We start from the raw sequence: 24,470 nt of genomic DNA, 5'->3' as shown, positions 1-24,470 counted from the left end.
AGAGTCGATTTGATTATTATGCAATGCTGTGGTGATGTTAATGAAGTGCTTTTCTGTTTTCAGCTGTGGTGAAAAATCCTCCTAATAACCTTTGGATACTTGCGGCAGTGTTGGCCCCCATCGCCGTGGTAACACTCATTATCATCATCATCACAGCTGTGCTGTGCAGGAAGAATAAAAATGACTTTAAAGCCGATGCCATCGGCAACCTCAATCCCCGAGCTAAGGTATCTGCCTCTCTGTCCCTCTGTGCTGAAACTGAATTAAAGCTGAAACATCTTTTACAGTCAGACCGGCTCTGTTTTGATAACTTGTTCATCATTTCAATTATTTTCTTGGTTTTATATCGTTGTAAATTGAATGTGATTGGGTTTTTACTTCTGGTTGGAAAAACAAATCATTCAAACAGATATCCATCCATGGATTATATGGGCATGTTACTCTCTTATAAAGCTTTTTTTATGTGCAGACCTTCTTCTATATAAATTAACGTAATCAGACCTTTTCAAAACAAACTTTTACATGGTGCTGAGTAAGCTTATTACTGCCAAGACAATCTCTCTGTAATTTGAGAAAGAGTCACATCTTTAAATATAGTTTCTATTAAATCATACCTTCACTGGAGAATAAAGTAGTTGTATTGTAGGTCATCCAGGAATTATTGGTGCGCAAGAGCTGAAGAAGGGAGCAACCACAGAGGGGCTTTAGACCACATCAACTAGGATATGGCAACGTCTATATGTAGAAAAGCCTAAGCAGCTCTGAAGAATGTTTCTGATGTCTAAATTAAAATGAAACTTGATATTCAGAGATAAAGATCAGAGTAAAATAAGGGACACATATCGATGACAAACATGGATTCACCACTGGTGTAACGCTCCTTCTTTGGGCAGCACTGTCAATATAAGTCAGCATAAGTCAACATTATAGGATGTGGATGCAAAACATCTGCAATGCAGGTTTAATTAATTAATTTATAAACTTATCAGTGAATTAATCGGTAGTGAAAATAATCCTGAGTTGCAGCCCTAGAGTCAGTATTTGTGGCTTTGAAGCTGGGGTGCAACAAGAATCAGGTAGTAAACAAGATACAGAGAAAATCTGTTGTGTCTGTGACTATGATCCAACAGAAAGTTTCCTGTTTTCTCCTGAAAGGTCTGCGTCGGCCATCTAAATGACACTATCAATGCATTTAGAGATAGAATCTTGAAGTTGAACTCATACACACTTTTTTCCCTCTGTCTTTGTTTTTAGATGGCATACCGGCGAGATGTGGGTTACTATCACCAGGTACCCCGCCTCTTTGTTTTTCCCTCATTACTGATCCATGTTTTCATCTACAGGGCTCAACTGTGCCAACAGAAGGATTTAAATGAATACTGAGGAAACATCACCTATTCTGTAAATCCTGCTGTTCTGATGACAACTACCAACACATTGTACTTAACAGTGACAAACCTTTTACAATGAGATTATCTGGGATAAAAGGCTGGTTTAGGCCTTCTTCTTATTCTCCTTTTGACACAATTGAAAGAGTAAGCTTTAAAAAGATAGTTAGTATGGAAATGAGCGTGTGACCATGCATGTACTTCCTTTAAAAAAAAAAAGATTTTAAAGTGTTTTAGGTATATGGTTGCACGATGATGTCAAATATTTTTTTTTTGTTTTTTGCTCAGTAGTTCTCCTCGAGCTGATTTAGATCCGTGTAAATGCAAATGGAGAGTAGACGAGTCAGCATGCCACCTGCTTTATTTATGGAATTTCATAGAGAGAGAGAGAAAGTAATAAAATGTTTAATATTAAACCGTGAGAGCCACTTCAGTGCCACTTTCAGAGCAGTCATTATTATGTAACATCCAAGGTCTTGAAAAGTCTAATGTAAAAAAAAAAAAAACATCCAAAAAGCTTAATTCCATCAGATATTAATTATTTTGGGGCTGCTTTGAGAAACTTTCACATTTCACAGAGTTTATTCCACTCTTCCTAATATGTATAAAAAAAGGGGCAAAAGTCTTAAAATGGTTTAAGATGGAGTGACTTCTAAAAATTTAAATAAGGCACTTGTGGTTGCTCCTCTGTATTACTCTGCTGTATTGTAAACCAAACACTTTTCACACATAGCCTTGTTAGAGTTTTTTACAGTCACACTTTTAGTTAGTGAGAAAAGTAGAAGGAAATCTTTAAGTTCCTGTGTGTGTGCGCTGTCAAGAGAGATAGAGAGAGAGAGGATGCATGTTTCTCCATTGGGGGGAATATCACATATTGATTTTGCACCATGGCTTGGCTGCACTGAGGCAACGATGTGTGTCTGACAATTTATGACACTCCTATGAGAGTAGTCCTTAATATTGCAGTGTCTACATGTGTGGGTTTGAACTCCTTTGGCCCCTAACCGCTCCATAAACATGAAGACATCCATGAATCCTCATCCCTCTTATCCACCAATCCATCTGGAAGCTTAACTTCACTTCTATATTTCTGTAGAAGTCTCCAGATCTCATCTTGTCACCTCCCACTGCCGGTTATTTCTTTGACAAGAATTTGGAAGAAGATGAGAAAGGGCCTCGGTTAAATCTGTGCTTATCTATTTCAAGGCACCACAGCTCAGTAATCCCACTCCTGCTCCCTTAATCCTCTGGACATCTCTTAAAGAATACACCACTGAGGATTTTAGAGATGTATGTCCATGCAACACCTTTAATGTATGGCTAATGTTTATCTCTTTGTATCTCCTGTGGATTAGGGTCCTTATTACTAAGGTATTTGAAACAAACAGCCTAACTAAAAACTATCTCTCTTTCTCTTACTCCTCTTTCCGAACCTGTCCATCAGCCAGTCCAGGGCTTCGATTATGCTAAGCAGCATCTGGGCCAACAGGGAGGGGATGAGGAGACCCTGCCAGCCAGCCAGGATACCTTAGTGATGTCTCTGCAAATTCGGGACACACCACTCTCACTGGAAAAGAGCCTACAGCAAGATGGAACGGTCAGCAAGAAGAGTCTCTCCTCTGATAAACACAAAAGGTATGAATAGATGTGCATATATTCAACTGCTTCTGCTTCAATCTCCCTAAATTATTGTTTTCTAATTTTGTTTAAAAAGATTATTCACCCCAGCTTGGATGGCATTGTTATTGTTGAAGTACAAAACTTTTGTTTGGAGATTGAATCACAAAGCCAACCATTTCTTTATCATATTGGCATAGTGTCCCTGTGAGTAATTAGGCAAAGCAACAATTTATTGATATTCAGTTGCAATCATAGAGGATTTGGTTTATTTAATCTGGAGAGTAAGATTAAACACTGCATGATTTGTGTTTGCAATTATTTAAATGTCAGATTTAATTAAAAACCTGTTTACAAAACAGTTTTGACAAGACACATTAATTACAGCCTTCATTACAAAACTTCCTGAGGACAGATAAACTATTAAAACACAAGGAGACAAGATTTAGATAGATGTGTTGACTGCATATAAAGACTTATGTCACGGTTAGAAAAGCAAAAATATTTAATTAAACAAAGAGGCAAAACCTGGGCTTACTTCTTTGTCCAACAAAAATCCACAAAAAGGGAAAAACAAATATCTAGGAGCCGCAAGGATAGAAACAGATGACACAGGACCATGGGTAGGAAGACATACGAACTGACACCGAAGGGAAGGAACGCTGAGTCAGAAATCACTCACTATTCACTAGTGAACGCACCATTTTGAAGTGGTGTCACAATTCTGAGTGAGCATGATCATACTCTATATAGTCCACTCACAATGCATTGTGAAAAGTAGTGTACAACTGATGGTCACTATCCGAGCAATATATACCATCATGCATTGCGTAGGAGGAGCAACCAGTAAGAACACAATAAAGTTCATATTTGGAGCGTTTTTTCTGAAATCTGTTTGAATAAAGAGTAAAGGACTGTCAGTAACGTTAGTTTGTCCTGATGATGATGACAGACACGAGACCTGAGTCTGTAAGCATGAATAAATGAGAATTTTTTTTTTAAATCAATATTTTATATTTATTCATGATTTATAAATGTTTTGTGAAAAAACACTCAGTTTAATTAAGTTATCACTGAAATTGATTATTATTGATCCTCTGGCGGAGTTCAGCTGCACGTTTTAATAGTAAGACAACAATGACATCTGAGTCAGCGAGTAGTGTCCGTTTTTATTTTCTTTTACCGAATGAGTGCACTATATAGTCCACTACATATGACTCACTATGTAGAGAGGAGGGAGGAGGGAATGCGTGTGTGATTTCAGACACAGCCTAAGATTAATAGACATTGGGGTGAGTAGAAACTGGTGAGAACAATCAAGGCAATCAAAACAGGAAGGAAACACACAGAGGCAGGAAGAATCACTGTAGACATGATACACAGGTGAAAATGACAAAATAAGACCACAGGAAACACTGAAAACTAAACTCAGGACAATCAACAGAACATATCCAAACACAGTAATAGTGCGTTTGTGGAAATGGGCATCATGAAGTCTGAAAAACATGAATTTAATTTCAAGTAAAGTGTACTGTGATGACATAGTTATTTCACTTTAAGTATGTTTGAGTGTTTTAAGTAAGGATTCATTGCATCTTTGACTGTTAAGAGATACAATTAAACTCCCCACTTTTTTGTTTTATATATTATATACTATAACAAGACTCAAACATTTCGTACTTACAGAATACGTGGAAATCCTTTCTTGATGCTCTTCATGGCGCAGAAGTTTAAACTGTGTGCCAAAGTCCTTGATTCAACACAAGTACCAGATGGAAAGACTTCAATATAATATACATGCCGATTTACTTTAGGCTCTACGTAAACAGATCAGTCCAAATGAATGACAACATTATGACACACCTAAGATGCACCCAACAGTGCAGCGTTATTTACAAGATTTGCACAGTGGTCTCTGCAAGAATCATCAGCGCTACTTTACAGTTCATACACAAACAGTCTGAGACCTCAGTCAGTTATCAGTGCGTGACAAAGTCAGAAACACAGTGACATCATGACAGTCACATCAACACCACGGACAGCACTATCAGACAACCACGACAACAGTGACAGCTCCGAGGGCTTACACTGTCTCTGTTACTCCACATTGACAGACATCTACTTAATGAGACCAAAACTTTTCACCAGCTGGGGCTAGAGGACTTCTCACTGAACTGTTCAGAAAAAGTCAAGTTCTGATTGTGACTATGGCAGGAAAAATAATTTACACAGATATGATACATTATGATGATGACCTACTGACGCTAAGAGGCTGCGGCTCAGGCTTGGACAAATAAAACTACAGACGCTGATTTCCAGATCAATGGAATCTTCTAGCTTATTCTTGTAATGTGGTGGCAGCTGTACCTGTTGCAGAGCAAAGATCACAATCCTTTTTAAGGCTCATTTTTAGTAAGCTATAATCTATAAATTTAACTGATAAACAAGAACATTCAACATCTGTGAGTACTATATGAAATGAAATGATACCATACGATGCCATATGATTCTCTATAATTTCTCCATTGGGAAATGTGTCTTGGTCTTTTGTTAAACTTGTTAAAAATAAACATTCTTCCTCCTCAACCAGATGATAATCTGCTCAATCAGTAACATATTAAAGACTTCCTTTCAACTGTAATGTTTCATAAGAAGAATGCATCTGGTAAAAGTACATCTTTGCTTTCTCAATAATTCCCCCCTCTGCTGTGTTAGAAATCTCCTAGTTCACATATTAAAAGACAGGACGATAAAACACAAAGATCCAGCCCTATTTTCTCCCCTTATACCCGGTTGCTGAATAATATAATTGGTCATTTACAAAGATCTCTGCATAGGCAGGTGAAATTGACCATTTTCCTTTCCTGACAGTTACTAATGCCCCTTTTGGAAATGAATTGCCATGTTGAATAATACTAAATTATTCAATCGAGGAGTGCAAGAGTCTACAGTTTTTTAAAGCCGTGCAGGATAATAAGATCAAATAAGATGTATCTGACCGTAGAGGAAATCTTTAGACTGGAGGTGCTGCAGTTAAGTCTGTGGGGACTTATGAGAAATCAAAAGTTTTACATTTCGGCATCTATGTTAAGATGTAAAACACCTCTCAAAATGCCCGTACCTGCAGTGAAGTTAAAGAAATGATGTGCAAAGAGTGTGCTTGATGTTTGTTTTTTAGACTTTGATTTGATGCATGTTATTCTCAAAATGACCAGTGTTTTCCTCTGAAACAATTGGATTTGCAAGACCGTGATATGGAGATAACTTCATGGTTAAGTGTCTTAGCAACATGTGTCATAGCCAGAATAAAAGCAGCTGTTCTGCAAGTGGAACATGTTTTTAATGCTTATGTATTTGATTTCATTGACAAACCAGTCAAAGCTGTGTTCATTTTATGCTTTTTCTCAAAATACTTGCCATAACTTGTTGTTTAATTCTATCAGGCTACATAATTACATGTCAACATTTCAAGGCTGAGATGTTGTTATGCATGTTTGACAAAAACAAATCTGAAAACATGCACACAGGCACGCTGGAGAATTTCCTCTAATTGTTGTCTTCCTTTCTTATAAGTCATCATATTACTTGAACCAAGGTCACACAACTGTTAGCCCTGCAGGATCAAATGCACAATCCTTTCAAATGGCTGAAACAAATGTTTTCTTTACACCTCGTTTAATTAATACACATAACACGTCTTTGTTGAGCCTGCGACTGTTGCACGAAGCGAGCTCTCTGCAGCACCGCCGCCACTGTTCTTCTGTCTCTCTTCCGTTATCATTTTTTACCAGACAATTAGGGGATAGACCTCGGTGCTTTGATGTCACTGTCAGCCTTGTGGTCCTCGGTGCCGCTGCTTGATCAGCTCTAATTCCAACCACAGTTCAGCCTTTCAAGCTAGTGAAAGTAGAATTGGATAAAGCAATTGTTTTTTGTGTTAATAGAAGAACCAGTACTTTGCCTCGCTCTGGTCATAATTGAACATAAGATTGGAGACACAACATGTGACACAGCCATTATGTGCACATAGTGGAGACACATAAAGAGACAAGCTTATTCATGAAAGCCTGCAGATAAAAATGCACATCCACCAAGATTTTAGTGATATTATCCAAAAATTCTAAACGTGTTGGGACAGTAATTTATAGTTTTGCATTTGCTATTATTTCGCTAATAATGTAGCCCCACATGACTCATTAGTCTTGATTCAACTGATATTCTTCAAAAACAGGCAGTGTGCACTGATGGTTTCAGCACTGATTATGCATTTTTTGTTGTGCAAATAGAAACACAATCATGACACATTATGCTTACTCTAGAGAAGGGGAGAGGCAGGTGGGGTTGTTTAAAGGAGGGATGACATAACCTGGCTGTGAGCCCAGCTTCCGGAGATCTCACCGCCTTTCCTGTTGCTATGGTTACTTGCAGCAAGTTGCCGAGCGAGGACGGTTCCGTCATCAGCAACGAATCAGAGAAGCTGAATTCCAGCCGGGCCTTGACTGTGCTAAAAGTCACAGCGCAGCAGAAACTGACAAAGGAGGAGACGCGCAAGAGAGATGGTGAGAATCAGACTCTGATGCAAAACACAAATCATTCATTCTGCGGCTCATTTTCAGACCATATCACACGTGCAGGAAATCATTACCCCTTGTCTCTCCTGTGTGAAACACTTCTGGGTGCACACACTCTGCCACTGCAGCTTTTTTTTTTTTACAGCCAGAAAAGCAGCCACTCAGCAGTGAGCACAGATTGACTGGATGAATATGCATGAAAGACACTCTGCTGACATGATACAGTATGTCAGAGTAGTGTATGCTGTGACACACTGGCAGAACCACATGCACGCACACATTCACTAACCCAGTGTCACACATTTTGATGCTTTGATGGGTGGTTGGAGTAAAAGCTTCTTCAACGTTGAACTATTCCCTCTACTATTCCGTGAAGCTAAATGTTCCACATGTGGGGCTGTGAGTAAAAATTGATCTAATTCAGATTCTCCGCCTGCAAATTGCGTCTAGCTCTCTAGATTATGATTTTCTTAATGGCTGGATTTGAATAATTCATCAGCTGAGTTAAGGGAGACTAGAACTGAATCAAGTTTGTCTGATGTCTGATAAGGATTGAAAGTGCAAAGTCAGTTCCTTTCATCTATCACAGAGATGTATAGGCACAAGCTTTGAAGCTAACGCTATCTTTATGATCGATTGTCTCCATCCACCACTTAATTTGCTGACACAAGCGACTGATGTTTGACATAATCTCACAGCCACAGAGACGAGGTGATGAGACGGAGACTCAAAAAGAGAGAGAGTGACTGACAATGGAATGATTAGAGGAATTTGTATTCTCTTTGTGAGTGAACTCCCTCTCTGTTCTTCAGATCCATATGACACCTCCTCTGGCTCCCTGCAGCTCATTTCCATAAAGCCTATGGCGGCTAACCCCAACTACTCTTACCCTGCATCTTCTGACCGCAACCGCGAGTCAGCCATCGTCAACGGAGAGGTGATACACACACTTATATCAATATCGAAAAAAATGTAAAAATATATAAAAACTCAGACTGGAATAATTGACCATAGATACACAAATTACCTGTGTACCTAAAAACCTGCTTTTTCTGACAGATCTTTTGAGAGACACAAACAAGCGCCCACTAATTATCAGCTAGGTGAAAGTTTCTTACTTTGCAAGCTTCCAATGACCTCACAGTGGAAGCAGTTTACCAAAGATAACGCTAATCTAGGAAGAATTAGAGTTTAGTTAAAGAAAGCTTCTTTAAAAAAACAAGTTCAAACTTAATTGAAACAAATGATCAAATGGAAATTTGATTGAAAGTTAAGACAATATGTGATACAAAAAGATATATGCAAGGTAATATGCCAATTAATCTATGATAGAAAAGTTGAAGAAAAAGTTGTACCAGTTGAAGAAAAACTAACAAACAAACACTACAAAAGAAAAACTACAAGTCTGACAGATTGGGTTGATCCGTTTCCTTTACTGTGTTGTTTGAGCTTGAACTTTACAAAAAAAGAAATCTGTTCAAAAAGCAGAACAGTCCAGAAAATATTGGTTTCCTTCTCAGCTTGTTAGCCTTTTAGAGACATGTATTTCTAATTTTAGTTATTAACTTAAAAAAAAGACAAAAAAAATAATGTTAGTAATTGAATGATACAAACATAGTGTAACGACTAGTCAATTACTGCCAAGTTAAAAAAGCATTTTATTACATGTAGTTCACCACTCTACAACAATGCTTATTAAGATAATTTCACACGAGGAATATTTGTTTTCATTTGTGATACTTTGCTCCATTTTCTGATTTATATCGGACAGCTCTAAGATGAAAAAGTGGTTTTATATTTCTTTCCTACCATTAAAAGTTTTGCAAAAAAAAGAGAATAAAATCAAAACAATATTGTAAGTTTTTGCTTTTGATTAAACTACAGCCACACAGTTCTTATGAGGCGAATGTGAAATAAAAAATGAACAAAACGTTTTTTTTCCCAGCTGTCCATCCTAAATTTAATATTTAATGCTACAAAGAAATACTTTAAAAGATGTTCCACTCTGATGAAGAAAATTCCCAGTCCTTTTAAATAAGTGCCATTGTTTTACTTTGCATATGCACTTGCTTATTCAAGTCTTATTTCCCAGTATAATACAATCTTTCCCCCACACATTTAATGAAAAAGCTGAATCTTGCCACATCTTTGTATCTGATCTGTTTACATTCTGATCTCTACATGTGTCTTTGCACCCTGCACTCTCTCTTCTCTGCAGGTGAACTTGGCTCTGAAGCAGAAGTCAGATATTGAGCACTACAGAAACAAGCTGAGGCTGAAGGCTAAGAGGAAGGGTTATTATGACTTCCCCTCCAATGATGGCAGCAGCAGCGGCCCAGCTCTGGTGCAGAGACAGCGGCACGGCCATGAGAGGGCAGCCGGTGAGCATGGCAGACCACAGGAGCCTGATGATGAGCGAGGTTCCACTTTTGTCAAGTCTCACAGGAGGTGAGAGGAAAACGCAAGTGGAACCTGGGGTTTAAGATATAATGAATGATCTGCAGGTGACTGGGCTTTCTCATTCTCATTCATTTATGATGACCTTGGCATTTCCCAATTAGCTTATCAAGAAATATAAGCTGTATATAAAGGTTTGTATCTAAACTGTTTATAAGAGTTACACAAATATGGAAGGGCTTTAAACCTGCATCATTTAAGATGGCCAGCAGGGGGCAACTGGTTGCAAGCTAAAGTTTGATCGTTTGAAACCAGATGAGATAATTACACCACTCCTCAGTAGATTGAATACCTTAGTAAACATTTACTAATGAGTTTACAGACTCAATTGCTCATTTGAAGTCTTATTCAATATGAAGTTTAATAAATTATTTATTTAGTTATTTAGTCCTATTTAGAGTCAAATCAATGAAAACAGAGTATGCTATATGACAGCTCTGTCTATTCAAGGCTTAAAGGAGGTTTATTGTCATTCCAGAGCATGTTCAGCATCAGCTACTGCAAGAAAAAAATCTAGAATCAATATCAGTGTTAAGCTTTATGTAAATAACATATGAAGTTGGGGCGCAGATGACCAAGTAGAAAGCCCCATATACGAAGGCTATATGGCCCTCCAAGCAGGCAGGATGTGGCTCCTTTCCCGCATGTCATTCCCCGCTCTCTCTCCGTGGCGTCCTACTCTATACACCATCTTATCAGATAAAGGCAAAAACTCACAAATACATCTTTAAAAACACACATGGAGTATGTATGCTGTAGTATAAATACTACACAGGCTACAGATGTCAAAACTGAAACTTTCAAAAAGATTTCCCACTGTAAATCTATCTTGTGATAGGTGTGGACAAGGATCATCCTCAATGGCACACATGTTCTGGAGCTGCCCGAACATTTTTACTTACATGACTAAAATATTCAGAATTTGGTCTGAGATTTTACAGAAGCAACTTAAATCAGACCCAGTTCTGGCACTGCTTGGAGTGAGGCCAACTGAGGGGCTCTCCAACAACCACATTAATATGATTCGCTTTTTGACTTTTATGTTGGCAATAAGGTGAATTTTGCTGAATTGTAAACAGAAAAACCTGCCAGCTCACTTATCTTACTAAAAGATGTAATGAAGCACCTACAATTAGAAAAAAATACATCTGTACTAAGAGTGAAGGTACATGTATTTTATTCAGTATGGCAACCTTTCATACATGATTGATAATGGAATTATGATGTAAAACATATAATATCCTTTTCTTTTCTTTTTCTCTTTTTATGTCTCATTCTTCATGTCTTTTTAATAAATATTTACAGAATGTATGAAGACATGAACATGTGTCTATGTCTCCTGAAACCCACCAATCAAAAGAGTTTAAAAAAGAAATGGGGAGTAGGGATATGAGTGAGGGGAGAAAAGTTAGCAGAGTGCCCTCAATTGCACAATCTGGATATTAAAAATAGCAGCATGAAAACAAAAAGCAGCGATATAAAAACGTATCTATGAATGATCAGTTGCAAACGCAGCCACTAATCAACTGTGATAAAGTCATAGCAATGAGTTTGGCTATTTCTCTTATAAATACAATCTATGTACTGTAGCTAGATATTGTAATCTTATGTTCTCAATAACCTGTCCCAGTAGGCAGGGACAGACCCATCAGTGCTGGCTAATTAGTTTTAGTCCTGAGCTTTGAAGACGGAGAGAAGAGGATTGAAGAGGAAAGAAGAGACTCAGGTCAAGAGGAGAAAACAGCCTTTTCTACATGAGATAAACATCTGAATAGATGCATTTAGAGCGGAAAGCGACATTTGAATTTTGGCTTGTGTGTTGCCTTAGTGAAGGGTTGAATGAACTTGCTATTTTTATGTCCCACCATGATGAGTAAGATAAGGCTTTTAACCACAGTTTTCAGTGTAACATTAATGCGAGGCTAATCAGTTACATCAACCTCATGCTGATATACATCTTTGCATTGTAAATCATTATTTTTCTTTTTACTAGAGGCATTATTAGTGCTGTGTATTGCTCCAAGGACATCGTCATACATGGCGACATTATTATGTAATCGGCTGATTCAGCTCTTTTACATGAGGTCTCTGAACACACTGTATGTATTTTAACTAATCAGATCCTTTCCCCCCCTCTGTGTTCTCCAAAACCTCCAAGTCCCAGCTACCTTACACTGCACGCCCTCTGCGATCATGCCTGATAGCAACAAATCGACCAGAAAGAACTTCAGTTATGTTAACTGTACCCCAGGTATGATATGTACTTAAGCTGCTCCGTTCTCTCATTGGCAGGCACTCCCAGGTAGGGCAGACAGCCTACCGCAGCAGACAGAGTCTGAGCAGTCCCAGTCCTGGAGGAACAGAGATGGACCTGCTTGTTATGAGGGAGAGACCTAGGAGAGGCATTCGCAACAGCGGCTATGATGTGAGTCACATGTCATCACCGAGTGACCCTGTCTGCAAGCCAGAGGGCAACTTACATAATCTTTACTATTTAGAAAAAGTAGCACCTCTGCTAGCATAGCAATTTACAGAGCAACACTGTGTTGATAGTTTGTTGATAGTTTGTTAATTTTCAATACATGTGTACTAATTAAATTGCATTCATGATGTGTTAGAGATGTACTTTTAATATAAATATCAGTACATTTCTATGCTTAAATGCTTCAGTTCATATTAAGTTACAACACTTTTTAATCCTATTTAAGCGTTTTACTGCCCCAAAACTGTGCCTTCTTGCCCCTATTAAAAGCCCACTAGCTGAGCTTAAAAATCAGTCCCATTCCACTACCCAGGTGCAAGTATGCCACAGAAAGCTGAAGGAAGAAAAATTGCTCATTCATAATTAAGCGTAAAGATTTACAAGCTCCTGTCGTCTTGACATAGGGTGTGTCTCAGGCTTTCTGGTTTATGCCTGGGCTCTTTTATTGTTCCATTATGGCTCTGTGTACAACTCTTTCTGTCTTGAGGTCAGAATACTAGCATGTGAGCCTCCTGAGTAATGGAGCTGACCAATCCTAAAAGGGTGTTTTTCATTCAGAGCTGTCCTTTTGTAAAATATATATGAGCAGTGATTTCACTGAACTGCCATCGACCTGCCAGCCACTTTGACCAGTCACAATGTGAAAAAAGCAGGTGTATTTGGCTCTGGTGTTGTTGTGCTGGCTCACTGGGACACAGAAATAGAAAATAAAATAGACATGTTTATGAATAATAATAATAATAATAATAATACATTTGTTTTGTATTGCGCTTTTCCAAATACCAAAAGACGCTTTGACAAAAAAACAACAACCAAAAAACAAGAAAGACGAGGACAGTACAATGGAGTAATGTAAGGGGGGGGGAGTTAGTGGTTGTAGACAGTATTGAAGAGGTGAGATTTTAGGGATTTCTTGAAGGAAGGGGGAGTCTCTAATGTTTTTAGGGAGAGAGTTCCAGAGGGTGTGAGCAGCAATGGAGAAGGCCCTGTCCCCCCAGGACTGATATTTTGTCCTGCAGGGGGGGGGGAAGGTTTGCATCCGCAGACCTGAGTTTGGAGGTGGGAGTGTGTCTATGTAGTTGTGTGAAGGGTGATTGATGGGTGGGGTGGAGAATAAGGGGTTTTATATGGGAGCTAAACACCTGTTGGTATGGTGGAAGGAGGGGCTGAGGAACGTGAGCCGACGATGTCTTTCTAGCCAGGCTCCACATTGGCAGTCCCCAGAATGCTAGGAGTGAACCATGCCAGCCGCAGGGTCCAGCCAACTGTAGGTTTGTACATGCATGAGCTATTGAGATTTTGTCAGTCCACATGATTCTTCAGATTCTTACAGCGTCTTTGCCGGTGCTACCATATTGCGAAACAATAGCAGAGGCTCTCAGTGTCCCCTATCAAATAATGTTACCAGAACAAAATAACCATATTAATTCAGCTAGAGTATGGAGAAAGGGTTTTAGTACTCTGTTATTTAAGATTTCAGTAAAAATTTCAATGGACAATTATTCCCTGTCAAATGATACCCCCAGTACTGAATCACTTTAAAACAACAGGAAACATGTTTTGATATATTAAAACCTTTATTTAAGATTTAAGAGGAAGCATTTCTCCATAGACAAACATCCCTTATCAAATAATGCTCCCTGTACTACTTAGAGCTGCATGGTGGTAGCACATCTCGTTGGGTAGCACTTTTTGATAGAACACCTGTTTCGCCACCCTCTGCTTGTCAACCTAATTTGGGAACCCATTGGCAATCGTCGACTTTTAACGTCTAAAAGAATATGTCTCGGGGAATAGATGCATGATCTCCGTGATTCCGGTGAAGCTAGCGGTTAGCATAAAACAACTTCCAGCCAAGACTTTTCCTTGCAGGGATTACATCTGCAAGGTGAACACCCTAATTTCTTTGTCTATAACGTCCCAAAGGAGGGCCTGTTCTTCTGTTGAGACTCAGATCAACAGTAGGTTATGAATTATACAGCTGCTTCACTGGATTAGTTCAGTGGTATGAACCCGAAAAGAGACCGATTTTCTTCTTCTGGCTGATTTATGAGGTGCACAACACCAGGTCTCCATTGTCTCCTGTGGCTACCTTCAATTCGCATAGGAAGTAGGGTAGGCTCAACTCGTGTTCATTCATCACTGAATACAACGACTGGATAGATTGAAACAGAGTCTTGGGGAGAGTGCAGAGGGTATGAAAAGATGAAGGGACTTTTAAAAATGTGAAAAAGATGATGGAAAGATGGAGTGAGGCCGCAGGAAAGTTATTAGAACTGTAGTATGATGTAACAATGGTCATACAAGATGATTAAGTATACTATAATGTAGATTAGAAAAGACAATATTTGAGTATTTCCCACCATTGTCCCACCATTGTTTGGAGTATAGAAGAGTGTAGCGTAGCTCTTATTCAAACAAACTGGCTGCTTCTACTGCTGAACCTACTGGGACCAAGCAGTAACACTGCTGGTTCAGAGCCTTCCTGCTGACATGTCTCCAAAACTCAGAAAAAAACATTAAACAGCCTCTTCAATCTCAGCTGGCATGTAGTCAACAACCCACTGAGAGAATGACAGGTGACATTATTGAACTTGTAACTTTCCAGCTTCCTTGGGGTATCTCTGTTGATATCCTGCTTTTTCAATAGGATAGACTTCATTTTCTAATATTTGAATCCAGGTGTAAATCAGAACGTGCCTCCTGGGGTGCCGACAGATTCAGCCACACAAACCCTCAGTACAACTACAGTGACATTTGTGCTCTTGACTAAAACGTTTGCTCTAGTTTAATATAATGACCGCATTTCAATTAGACAAGCAGCTATTAATAAGCTTTAAAAATCAAATATTCAAAAATCCATCCACCACCTTCCTCCTCAGTCTCAGGCCTTGTCTATCAAAGTATTTAGGACATATGCTCTGTTGCTAGCTTATCACTGAACAACCAGTCACCAAAAAAAGGGACTTCTGGGAATGCATGGGTAAAAAATATATCTTTGAAGCCATTTCCAGAAATACAGTAACACAACCACTTCAGCTCTGCATGGCTGCATATCTCAGAGATCTTTAATAATTCACTTTGGCATGAAACATAAAGTGTCTTCTAACATACTAGCAGCCAACAGACTGATTTCCTCATATCGCTATTTGTTAGGTATCGCACTTCAAACTCCTTGAACTTTAAGCTTGAAAAGTACTCTCTCAGTACTTTTATACATTGTTCCTACAATTTTGCTAAACTGGAAACACACAAGAATATCAGCTTGGACTGAATACACATATTGGACAACTCAGTCTTCTTTATGTGTGCAATCACATTCTTAAGACTGCCAAGCTGCCCAAAAACAAAACAATACATATAAAAGAGTTTACAGTGTCCATTTATATTCTTAATATTACTGTGGTTCACACATTATCAACCAGATATATTGCACATACTGTTGTGAAATAGCTTCTACTATTTCAATGTATCTATGTTTGATTCTTTAACACTGTTTCCATGTGTATTTCCAGGTCAAAGTTTGAAGATACGTGCTACAGCTGTAGGTCTAGATTTCAGTTCATATCAGTGTTTTTCTATTGTCTCTGTTTTAGACTGAGCCTGAGTTGATTGAGGAGACGAATGTAGACCGTTTGATGGGTCCTCGCGGTTATATGTACGGCCGGGGCTTGAAAGGCCACTCGGAGACCTCCACTCTGAGCTCACAGCCGTCTATTGATGAAGTGAGGCAGCAGATGCACCTGCTGCTGGAGGAGGCATTCAGCCTTGCTTCAGGTGGGCAGTCCACGTCCGGACGACAGTCCCATCACCATCATCACCAACCTCCGGACCACTACAGCCCTGGACCACCTCCCCTCCCCTACACAGAAGTGGTGACCAGCGCCCCTGGTACAATGACTGGTGGACGAGGAGGCCTCCAGTGGGTGCCATCATATGGCTCGGACGTGTATCAGTGCAGCCTTCCTAAACCGGTAAAATTGAATGTATCGGTCCCCTGTAAAACAATGTGATAGAACTTATATAACCTTACATGTTTTCTCTATCTGTTGTAGGCCTTTCACTTCACCCAGCTTCCTGAGATGGCCATGGGTTCTCCTCCACCTTTACCTCCTCGCACTGGTCCTCCTCCTGGGACCTCCTTAAGGCGGTAAGGCTCGATAAGTCACAGACATACACCCACTGTCTGGAGAATCCCAAAGCCCATCAGATATTCCACATTTATCCACATTCATATTCAGGGACTAGGTATTCACTAGATAATGTGCTGTGGCCAGGGTGATTTGAGGAAATGTATAAATTTGAATATTGAACTAGTGCATTGAGAGATGGGAGGAATGTTAATAAGGTGCTCACTTTCCCACGTACTGTCACTGCCATCTAGCGGTCCTGACCAGGTATATCAGTTACATTATTTTTATTTCTAACCAATCTGTATCCAACAGTTCCGCTTCTGACTTGGGGCCTAAGGGAAGGAGCTCAGAGACATCTGTTGCTGAAATGCAGAGTCAACATGACAACAACCCATACGGGCCAACGACCAGAGCAGCACTTCCATCTATTACTGCAGAGCAGCCTGTGTCTAACTACTCAGGTAACAAATGATGAGATCATGTCTTTGCAGTTCAAAAGTAACCAGTCATTTGCTTTGCTGGTATCCTAACATATATTTTTAATTCTCAAACATAAAATCTAAATATAGATCATTTAATCTAATCATCACCTGGATTATTTTCATCATCAAATGTCTGCCTCTCCTCTCTTCTGTTCTCTTTAGGAAACCCAATAACAGCCGTCTACGCCATCCCAGCCAGCAGGCCCGGCTACTCAGAATACTTTGTCTCTACCCCACCCACCTCCTACCACAGTCCCTCCTGGATGTCCTATCCACCAGAGCCTGAGGATGTACCGCCACAGTGGGCTGACTCTGTAAGGACGTTCACTTAGCTTACTTCTCAGACACCCATTTACTTAAAACATGAGCAGAGGTATTAAACTAGGCCACTCCCTCTTTTATGGAATTTGTTCCTGCGCCCCAACTGCTTTTGTATGATAAGTTAGCTCTTTCATTTTGAGAAATAAAAAACAAATCTTTTTGGATATTAAATACAGTGTATTGTTGAAATAAAGCCTTTATCTAGTGAACAAACAAGTTAGAAAAGAAGATATTTTACATCTCTCCACTATTAATAGTTGTGAGGTCAAACTCACTCAGACAGTCATTAAATTGCAGAGACTAAAAATGCGAGTTTCTGGATCATAAAGTACATTTTTGGTAACTGAAAAAATAATGTAAAATCTTATGGAGCGTTATTACTTTTACCCCAATTGTAAAACATGTTTTCAGGAAGTTTCTCTCTCTATCGCTGGGCTGTCTACGGCTGGAAAGTTGAGAAAAAAAAAAGTTAAATTGGAATAAAATGGAAAATGAATGATACATTCAATAGGAAGATAAGTGTTTGAATATACCTGTAATGTTATTATCATTACTCTGTGTTAAAGCTGTGTTTTCTGCAGAGCATCTAACTGTGTCACTGACTGACATTGATTCTAAGAGTATTTTCATGCAAGTGTCCTTATCTACCCTTGAACATGCCTCATTAAGCATCCACCTACTTTCTCCTCTTTTTCAATAAAACAAGATGGGTTCCATTTGTCTTGTCACATCTGTTGTTACCCATGCAGCCCTCCTTCTCCTCCTTCACACAGTACTCACCTTGTCTGTTTGGGATGTTCTCTTTTTGCCTGTCTGTTTGCCTGTTTCAACCAGTTGTCTTCACGCAGTGTCTTTTTGCAGAACCAGTGTCATATAGAAACCATTTGCTGATCCGAATTTATGGCTGCTGTTGAGTGGACACAACAAAACACCAGGGTAGTTGAGCACATTTACTAAAAGAACACCTATTTTCCTTTTTTGTTTTTCATTATATCGTGTAAATATGACGCCTACAAAGATTTTTGTACCAGAATTCAAAGGTAGTACATTTTAGAGTTCAAACACAGTTTGAACTGAACTCATTTTAGTATCATATACTTTGACAGTAGCTCTCCATACTCATTACCTTCCCTGTCATTTCACTTATCATTTGTTAATATCTCAAAATAATCTGCAAGTGAAAAAGTTTGCACAACAACATAAAAGCTTATCCCCACGTAATGTATTCTTTTAATCCAAAAAAATTGCAGCCTTCCTTTTTTTTGGGTAGTAATGTTTATTTCTGATTTCCTGTACCCCCTTTTTTCCAGTTGCCCCTGCCTGGGTATGTAGAGGCTTTTCCTCATCCTCGATACCCACAGGGGAGCCCCAACAGGTTGCCCCTGGAGTTTAACCCAGCACTGGAGCCACCACCCGCTGCCCCAAGCACAGCATCGAAGCAAAGCCTGAAGCAGGTGGTGAAGGACATGGACAGCATGCCCCTGAGCAGCCTCTCCACCTCTGCACTGGTGCAGGCTATCCGGCAGGAGGTGGCCAAGCTGGCTAAGAAGCAGAACGACATGTTTGAGTTTTAATTCTGCTCCCTTGTGTGCAGGAGATGGTCTTCAACAGAGGCACACAAAGGTGGTGCTCCTTCGGACTGATTTTTGATGTTTGTACTGTAAAACAGACTGATCTTTACCCACAGATTAACCACAGATTGATTTCTTTTCATATGCCATTTTTCATTTGAAGATCCTTATTTGAGAGGGAAAAAAAAACATTTTTCTAGAAAAAGTATTCATCAACAATGTCCCATGTAACTGCATTCTTCCCCTCCTTGTAGATATGTCAATAGGAGTTGGGATGGATAATGCAAGGAGAGAACAAGTAGCATTATTGTCTGTACTGAGAGGACCACATACTTTCTGTCAGATGGTTTGGTATAAGCCACAGTGTATATGAGCATGTACAGTATAAGTACATCATGTGTCTTAAATCCTGAATAGACCATTTGCTTCAAAAAGAATGGCAACATCGGTTATTTATTCTATTCATGCCGTATCAGTTTACCACATTTCCTTTTTTAAATCTTTCAGTTCATTTGACTAATATTTACACCATTACGCTAACAAACAACAAGTACAGTACTTGGTTCTCTGATGATAATAAGGGATTTAAACTGTTCCCTTCAATTAACAAAGGGTCTTGATAAAATATAAATTTATCAACCCCTACTGAAGCGCTATTTATTTTGTTTTCATATTAAGATGGATATGTTTGCGTTTATTAATCTGAAATAGATGGGATCATGTATCCATGCAACATTAAGTGTGGACAGAATCTTTTGCTTAACTTTTTTTTCTTTAATTCTAGAAAATGAAACTTTCAATAAGCCCAAATAGAAAACTGCTAATTGGTATTAACTGTCGGGGGGACATTTCGGAGTTGCAGTTTTGTACTGAAGTTGTGATGAGATGCTGCAATGATTCAATTGACAAACCAACCCCATGCTTTTATCAGCAAAAATACTCAATATTCACTATGCAGCAATTTTCCTCTGATGCCACTTTGAGCGTGGGAACCTCATAACCTATATAATATTGTACAGCTGGCTTATAGGTTTTCTTGGTATGTTATTGTAGGGAACCTGAAATTGTTGTAATGTCATTGCTTTCAAAATGATCAGAACCTAACAAGTTATTGGATATTAAAAACCTGAGAGACTTCAGACATATTGGCTGATTGATCAGGTAACAGGAAAAATAGTTATAACAGCTTAATTAGCATTCACAACCACTGTTAGCAAGGAATTTACAACTTTTTTTCAAATAAGTCTTACGATCTTCTAGATCTAACGGGAATGTTAGAAAGGAAGTGATTGGATGCTAACATTAGCTGACCCTGAATGGTAGCTTCGGAGTTGATTAATATGTTGCTATCACTTTAAATAATGGTACATTGGCCTCTGAATTTTCACTCACCATTGATAGATGGAATAACATAATGAAATGTGAGTGATTCCTTAGTTTTTCCAACTTTATAAAACTTTGAACCTACAAAAGACAAGTACAACATTATGAGAACTTTTTTTGCTTCTTGACCTGGACTAAGAGAAATAATGACTGCCAAATATATTTGTTGAATTTCCTTTTCTGCTGTTAGCTGGGCCAGTTTGTTTAAAGCTTAGACTTAACAATTCTCACTTTTCTCCTCTCCTAATTGGTGCATTTGATGAATAGATGCTAAATTGATGTTAAGTATTGGTCTAATCAGAGGTCGTGCACAAACATTAATGCGTTTTTGTAACATTGTGAGTGTCTGCCTGAGCGTATAGTCTCAGATCAAGTGTGCACTTCCAAGTGTTTGGAAGAATTTTCATGGTTGAATATATCAATCTGATTCATCCTTGTGTCTTGGAATCACTCAGTTTTCACAACAGATCTGCTTCTACCATAAAGACCTCATGGTTATCAGCATGTAAAACAAGTTTGTGAAACACAGACCGAACACAAAAATGAAAGATAAGAATGAATAAAATACAAACCAGAATACCGAAAAATACCTTACACTTATAACCAAACATTTTCATAGCTATAACAAAGGAGACCTATTTGTGCTAGATTACTTCTTTATTTTGTAACACGTTGGAGAAATAAGAAATCTTACGTTTTGGATTCTTCATTCAATGTAGAACTGAAGCAACGGTGTTGCAGAATCTTTACATCAAAATTCTGATGCTTAAGACTGCCTACTTTTGCTATGTTCATGCTAACCACCTGGAATGTTTTTTGATGCTGTTATTAGAAAAATGCCAGATTTGACACAAGACAGACAACCATGGGTGAAATGTCTTTCTCATACGACAGTGTTGCTCTCACAGCAGTTGAGGATGAATCATGCCTTTTTTGACCATGACTTTGGAAGCCTCTCTCTCTTCTAACAAACGTTCGTTTACAGTCATGCTTGTTGATGTGTAAGTAGGTATATGGAAATACTGTACGTCTTAAACTTTTTCCGAGATTCCTTTTACCCATAATGCAGCAAGCACTTAATGTCTTAAGAACTGTACTAAGCAGTAAAACCATTTTTTTTTTGTGTATACCAGAAATGAACAGCTTTCCACATACTCATGCTGGAAAACTAAGCGATATTGAATAAAGGTGTTTTATGTGGGTGATAAGATGAGAAAGATGAAGTATTTATTCTATAAATGAAGTATGAAATGAGCAAACTCTATTAAAATATATGTCTTCTTGTCTTCCTGACTGATTTTGTCATTTACATTTCATCTGCTTGGTCTTGTTATATTTGATGTTCCTCAGAGACTGAACTGACAAGCAGACCTTGAGACAGATAAAGAATGAAAGAAATGTTAGCCTACATGATTATTATCAAATAAAAGATTTTATTAGAACAATCATTCATCAATCCATGTCTCCAATTTGTCTTCTACTTTTGCCAGTTTTACCGATGGCCCATATCCCAATTAATTCTCTAAACATAAAAAGGCTGTTTGTCCAAGGGAAGATTTACAAGAGGGCTGTGATATTCTGTTAGTCTACCATTTTGTTTTTATGTGTGAAGGTATAATTCCTGTTTTATTTTGTAATCCTTTGCTTCCGTATCATATCTAATCTTACTTCTTGCCATTGCCATTTACTGTTTCCCGCCTTTTGTCCCAACTCACCTGTTTCTCATTTGCAATTAGCCTGATCTGTATACCCCTGTGTTTCCACCAGCCCTCTGCTGGATTGTCATTGTCTCCTTAAAGAGCCCATATTATGCCCTTTTTGGGGTTCGTATATTTAATCTATGTACCTACTAAAGTATGTTCACAATAGCTAAACTTCGAAAAAACTGTCTGTTTTCATGTACTGCCGCTCCATGCACCGGCTCGCTTCTGACTCTCTCTCTAAGGCTCTGAAGTGCCCACGTTCAGAGTCCCCATGTGTTCCAAGTCTGATCTGATTGGTCGGCCTGTCGGCTCTGTCCGTAATTGGTCAGTTGCTCAGCATGGTTCTCGGAAATGTCCCGCCTCTTTTACCATATTGGGAATGCAGCCACTGGCTCCGTCTGAGGGAAGCATAAACATTAGCACCTTAGCACTACTGTGCTGCCGCAGGCTACGACATATCTTGGGCGTGCTACAGAAGTTAACGGGCGTGCAACATGAGCTGCTGGGCTTGCCACAACGAGCCAATGGGCTTAGATCAGTGATATCACACTGACAAGACGTCACACTGACAAATTTTTATCGAGGGGGGCTAGAACCGAGCGTTACATGCAGCTAATGCTACAGCTAACAGGAGGACGTAGGAGAAGCCGTGTTTCCGCGGACTTTGAATTTTTGCACATAGGTGTGCCTAAACATGCACAGGACACTTGGAAAACACGCGAAAGAGCATATAAAACCAGAAAAAGCATAATATGGGACCTTTACTGTGTATGCGTTAGTCTCTAGTCTCCTTTTCCTTGTGTTTGCTTTCCTGGCTTTGTCTTTGTTGATTTGAGATTTTGTGGATTTGTAGGGATGGCAAATTTGAGGCTTTGAAACGTGTGATACATTTGAATCATTGTTTTGAAATGTTTTGAAACATTTCAAAACCTGCTCGCTCAATGTCGGCATCTACTAGCAGAAGCTGTTATCGCAGCCATTAGTCATTGTTTGTGTTGAAGTGTCTTCCCTAATACCTAAATAGTTCAGTAGAGTAGTTCAGTTCAGTTCATCAAACACAATCAAATAATCAAATGTTTATTTAGTTCTTGTATGACTTTTCTTATAGTTCTCATAGTATGGTGGTCCTACGCGGCTGTTAGGTTGTATTCACAACAGGACAAACTGGACACATGAAGGGTCTCTCCCCCTCCTCCCCTCTCTCGATCAGCTGCGGGAGATCCATGATCAAAAGATCTGATTGGTCAGTGTGCGGAGATTTCCACAGGTTGATCTCCTATCTCGAACATAACCTGCTCCATAGCAGGTTAGGTGTGCAGCATAAGTTACTGTGGTGATATACCCAGGTAAGAAGTGAACGATCTTCGTAGGATCTGCTATCTATGAATTGACCTCAAAAGTCATGAACTGTGACCGAAACCACAGACATCACGTCTCTGCAAATCATAAAATTTGTTGTTTTGTTAAGTTACACATGTTGGTTTAATCACTGTAAATAAATACTCACCCCTTGGAAAAACGTCATTTGCTGAGTTGCCTTTCTACCACCTTCCTAGACACTTGTGCTAACTACATTACAAACATTGAGATTGACATTTATTTCCATGTATCTAGCTCCATGAGATGGCAATGTGGAGCGACGTCGAGCTTCTCACCAACGAGGATACCAACAATGTCTGTCTCGACATTGTGTCAAGGGAGGAGAATGGGAGCAGCTTGTACCAGGTGGACACACTGGTCAAAATCTTCATTGCCACTGAGGTAATGCATGTCAATATTAACATGACAATACAATGTTACACCCAAATGTTTTATTTACTTTTTTAGAACTTTTGCATAGTCTTTTAATCCCCCTGTGTAATTGAGAGACATGGTTCCCACACAGATAGGACTGAATTACACACATGCTCAAAATATAATGGATATTATAAACTTTTATAACGCTTTAAGTAAACAACCAAGATGGAAACAGAACACTCTGCTATCTACGAATTGACCTCAAAAGTCATGAACTGTGACCGAAACCACAGACATCACGTCTCTGCAAGTCATAAAATTGACCATCTGTTGAGCCAATGCTCAAGTACTCTGAGTTAAACCACAACGCTGGGTATCAAGAGCCTCAGGACCACACCATATTATCCTCAAATGGATGGGTTAACAGAGCGCTTTAACCAGATCCTGAAAGAGATGCTCCGGAAGTTTGTAAACGACACTGGTACAGACTGGGATCAATGGCTGCCCTACCTCCTCTTTGTATATAAAGAAGTACTCTGGTTTCACTCCTTTTGAACTTTTGTATGGACATGAAGTTCGGGGGCTGTTGGCTCTGTTGAGAGAGATCTGGGAGGGGGGCAAGGGG

General features: G+C 39.1%; 1 protein-coding gene across 4 annotated transcripts in view; it reads left to right on the top strand.

Moving 5' to 3' along the window:
- Nucleotides 1-21,691, top strand: part of kiaa1549lb (KIAA1549-like b) — a 71,561-nt gene extending 49,870 nt beyond the window's left edge. For 2 of the 4 annotated variants that reach the window (XM_065953127.1, XM_020646807.2), the window contains 12 exons: nucleotides 64-227; nucleotides 1,255-1,290; nucleotides 2,833-3,023; nucleotides 7,434-7,564; nucleotides 8,389-8,513; nucleotides 9,795-10,024; nucleotides 12,326-12,458; nucleotides 16,112-16,489; nucleotides 16,571-16,665; nucleotides 16,961-17,109; nucleotides 17,293-17,444; nucleotides 18,762-21,691. In XM_065953127.1, coding sequence (XP_065809199.1) covers nucleotides 64-227; nucleotides 1,255-1,290; nucleotides 2,833-3,023; nucleotides 7,434-7,564; nucleotides 8,389-8,513; nucleotides 9,795-10,024; nucleotides 12,326-12,458; nucleotides 16,112-16,489; nucleotides 16,571-16,665; nucleotides 16,961-17,109; nucleotides 17,293-17,444; nucleotides 18,762-19,025 — 2,048 coding nt within the window. In that variant the 3' untranslated portion in view covers nucleotides 19,026-21,691. The remainder of the gene's footprint in view (nucleotides 1-63; nucleotides 228-1,254; nucleotides 1,291-2,832; nucleotides 3,024-7,433; nucleotides 7,565-8,388; nucleotides 8,514-9,794; nucleotides 10,025-12,325; nucleotides 12,459-16,111; nucleotides 16,490-16,570; nucleotides 16,666-16,960; nucleotides 17,110-17,292; nucleotides 17,445-18,761) is intronic. The other 2 variants (XM_065953125.1, XM_065953126.1) reach the window with 2 other exon arrangements.
- The last annotated feature ends 2,779 nt before the right edge of the window (nucleotides 21,692-24,470 follow it).

Source organism: Labrus bergylta, chromosome 3 (assembly GCF_963930695.1).
Source record: "Labrus bergylta chromosome 3, fLabBer1.1, whole genome shotgun sequence".
NCBI lineage: Eukaryota > Metazoa > Chordata > Actinopteri > Labriformes > Labridae > Labrus > Labrus bergylta.
This window is presented reverse-complemented; position numbering and strand designations above follow the sequence as displayed.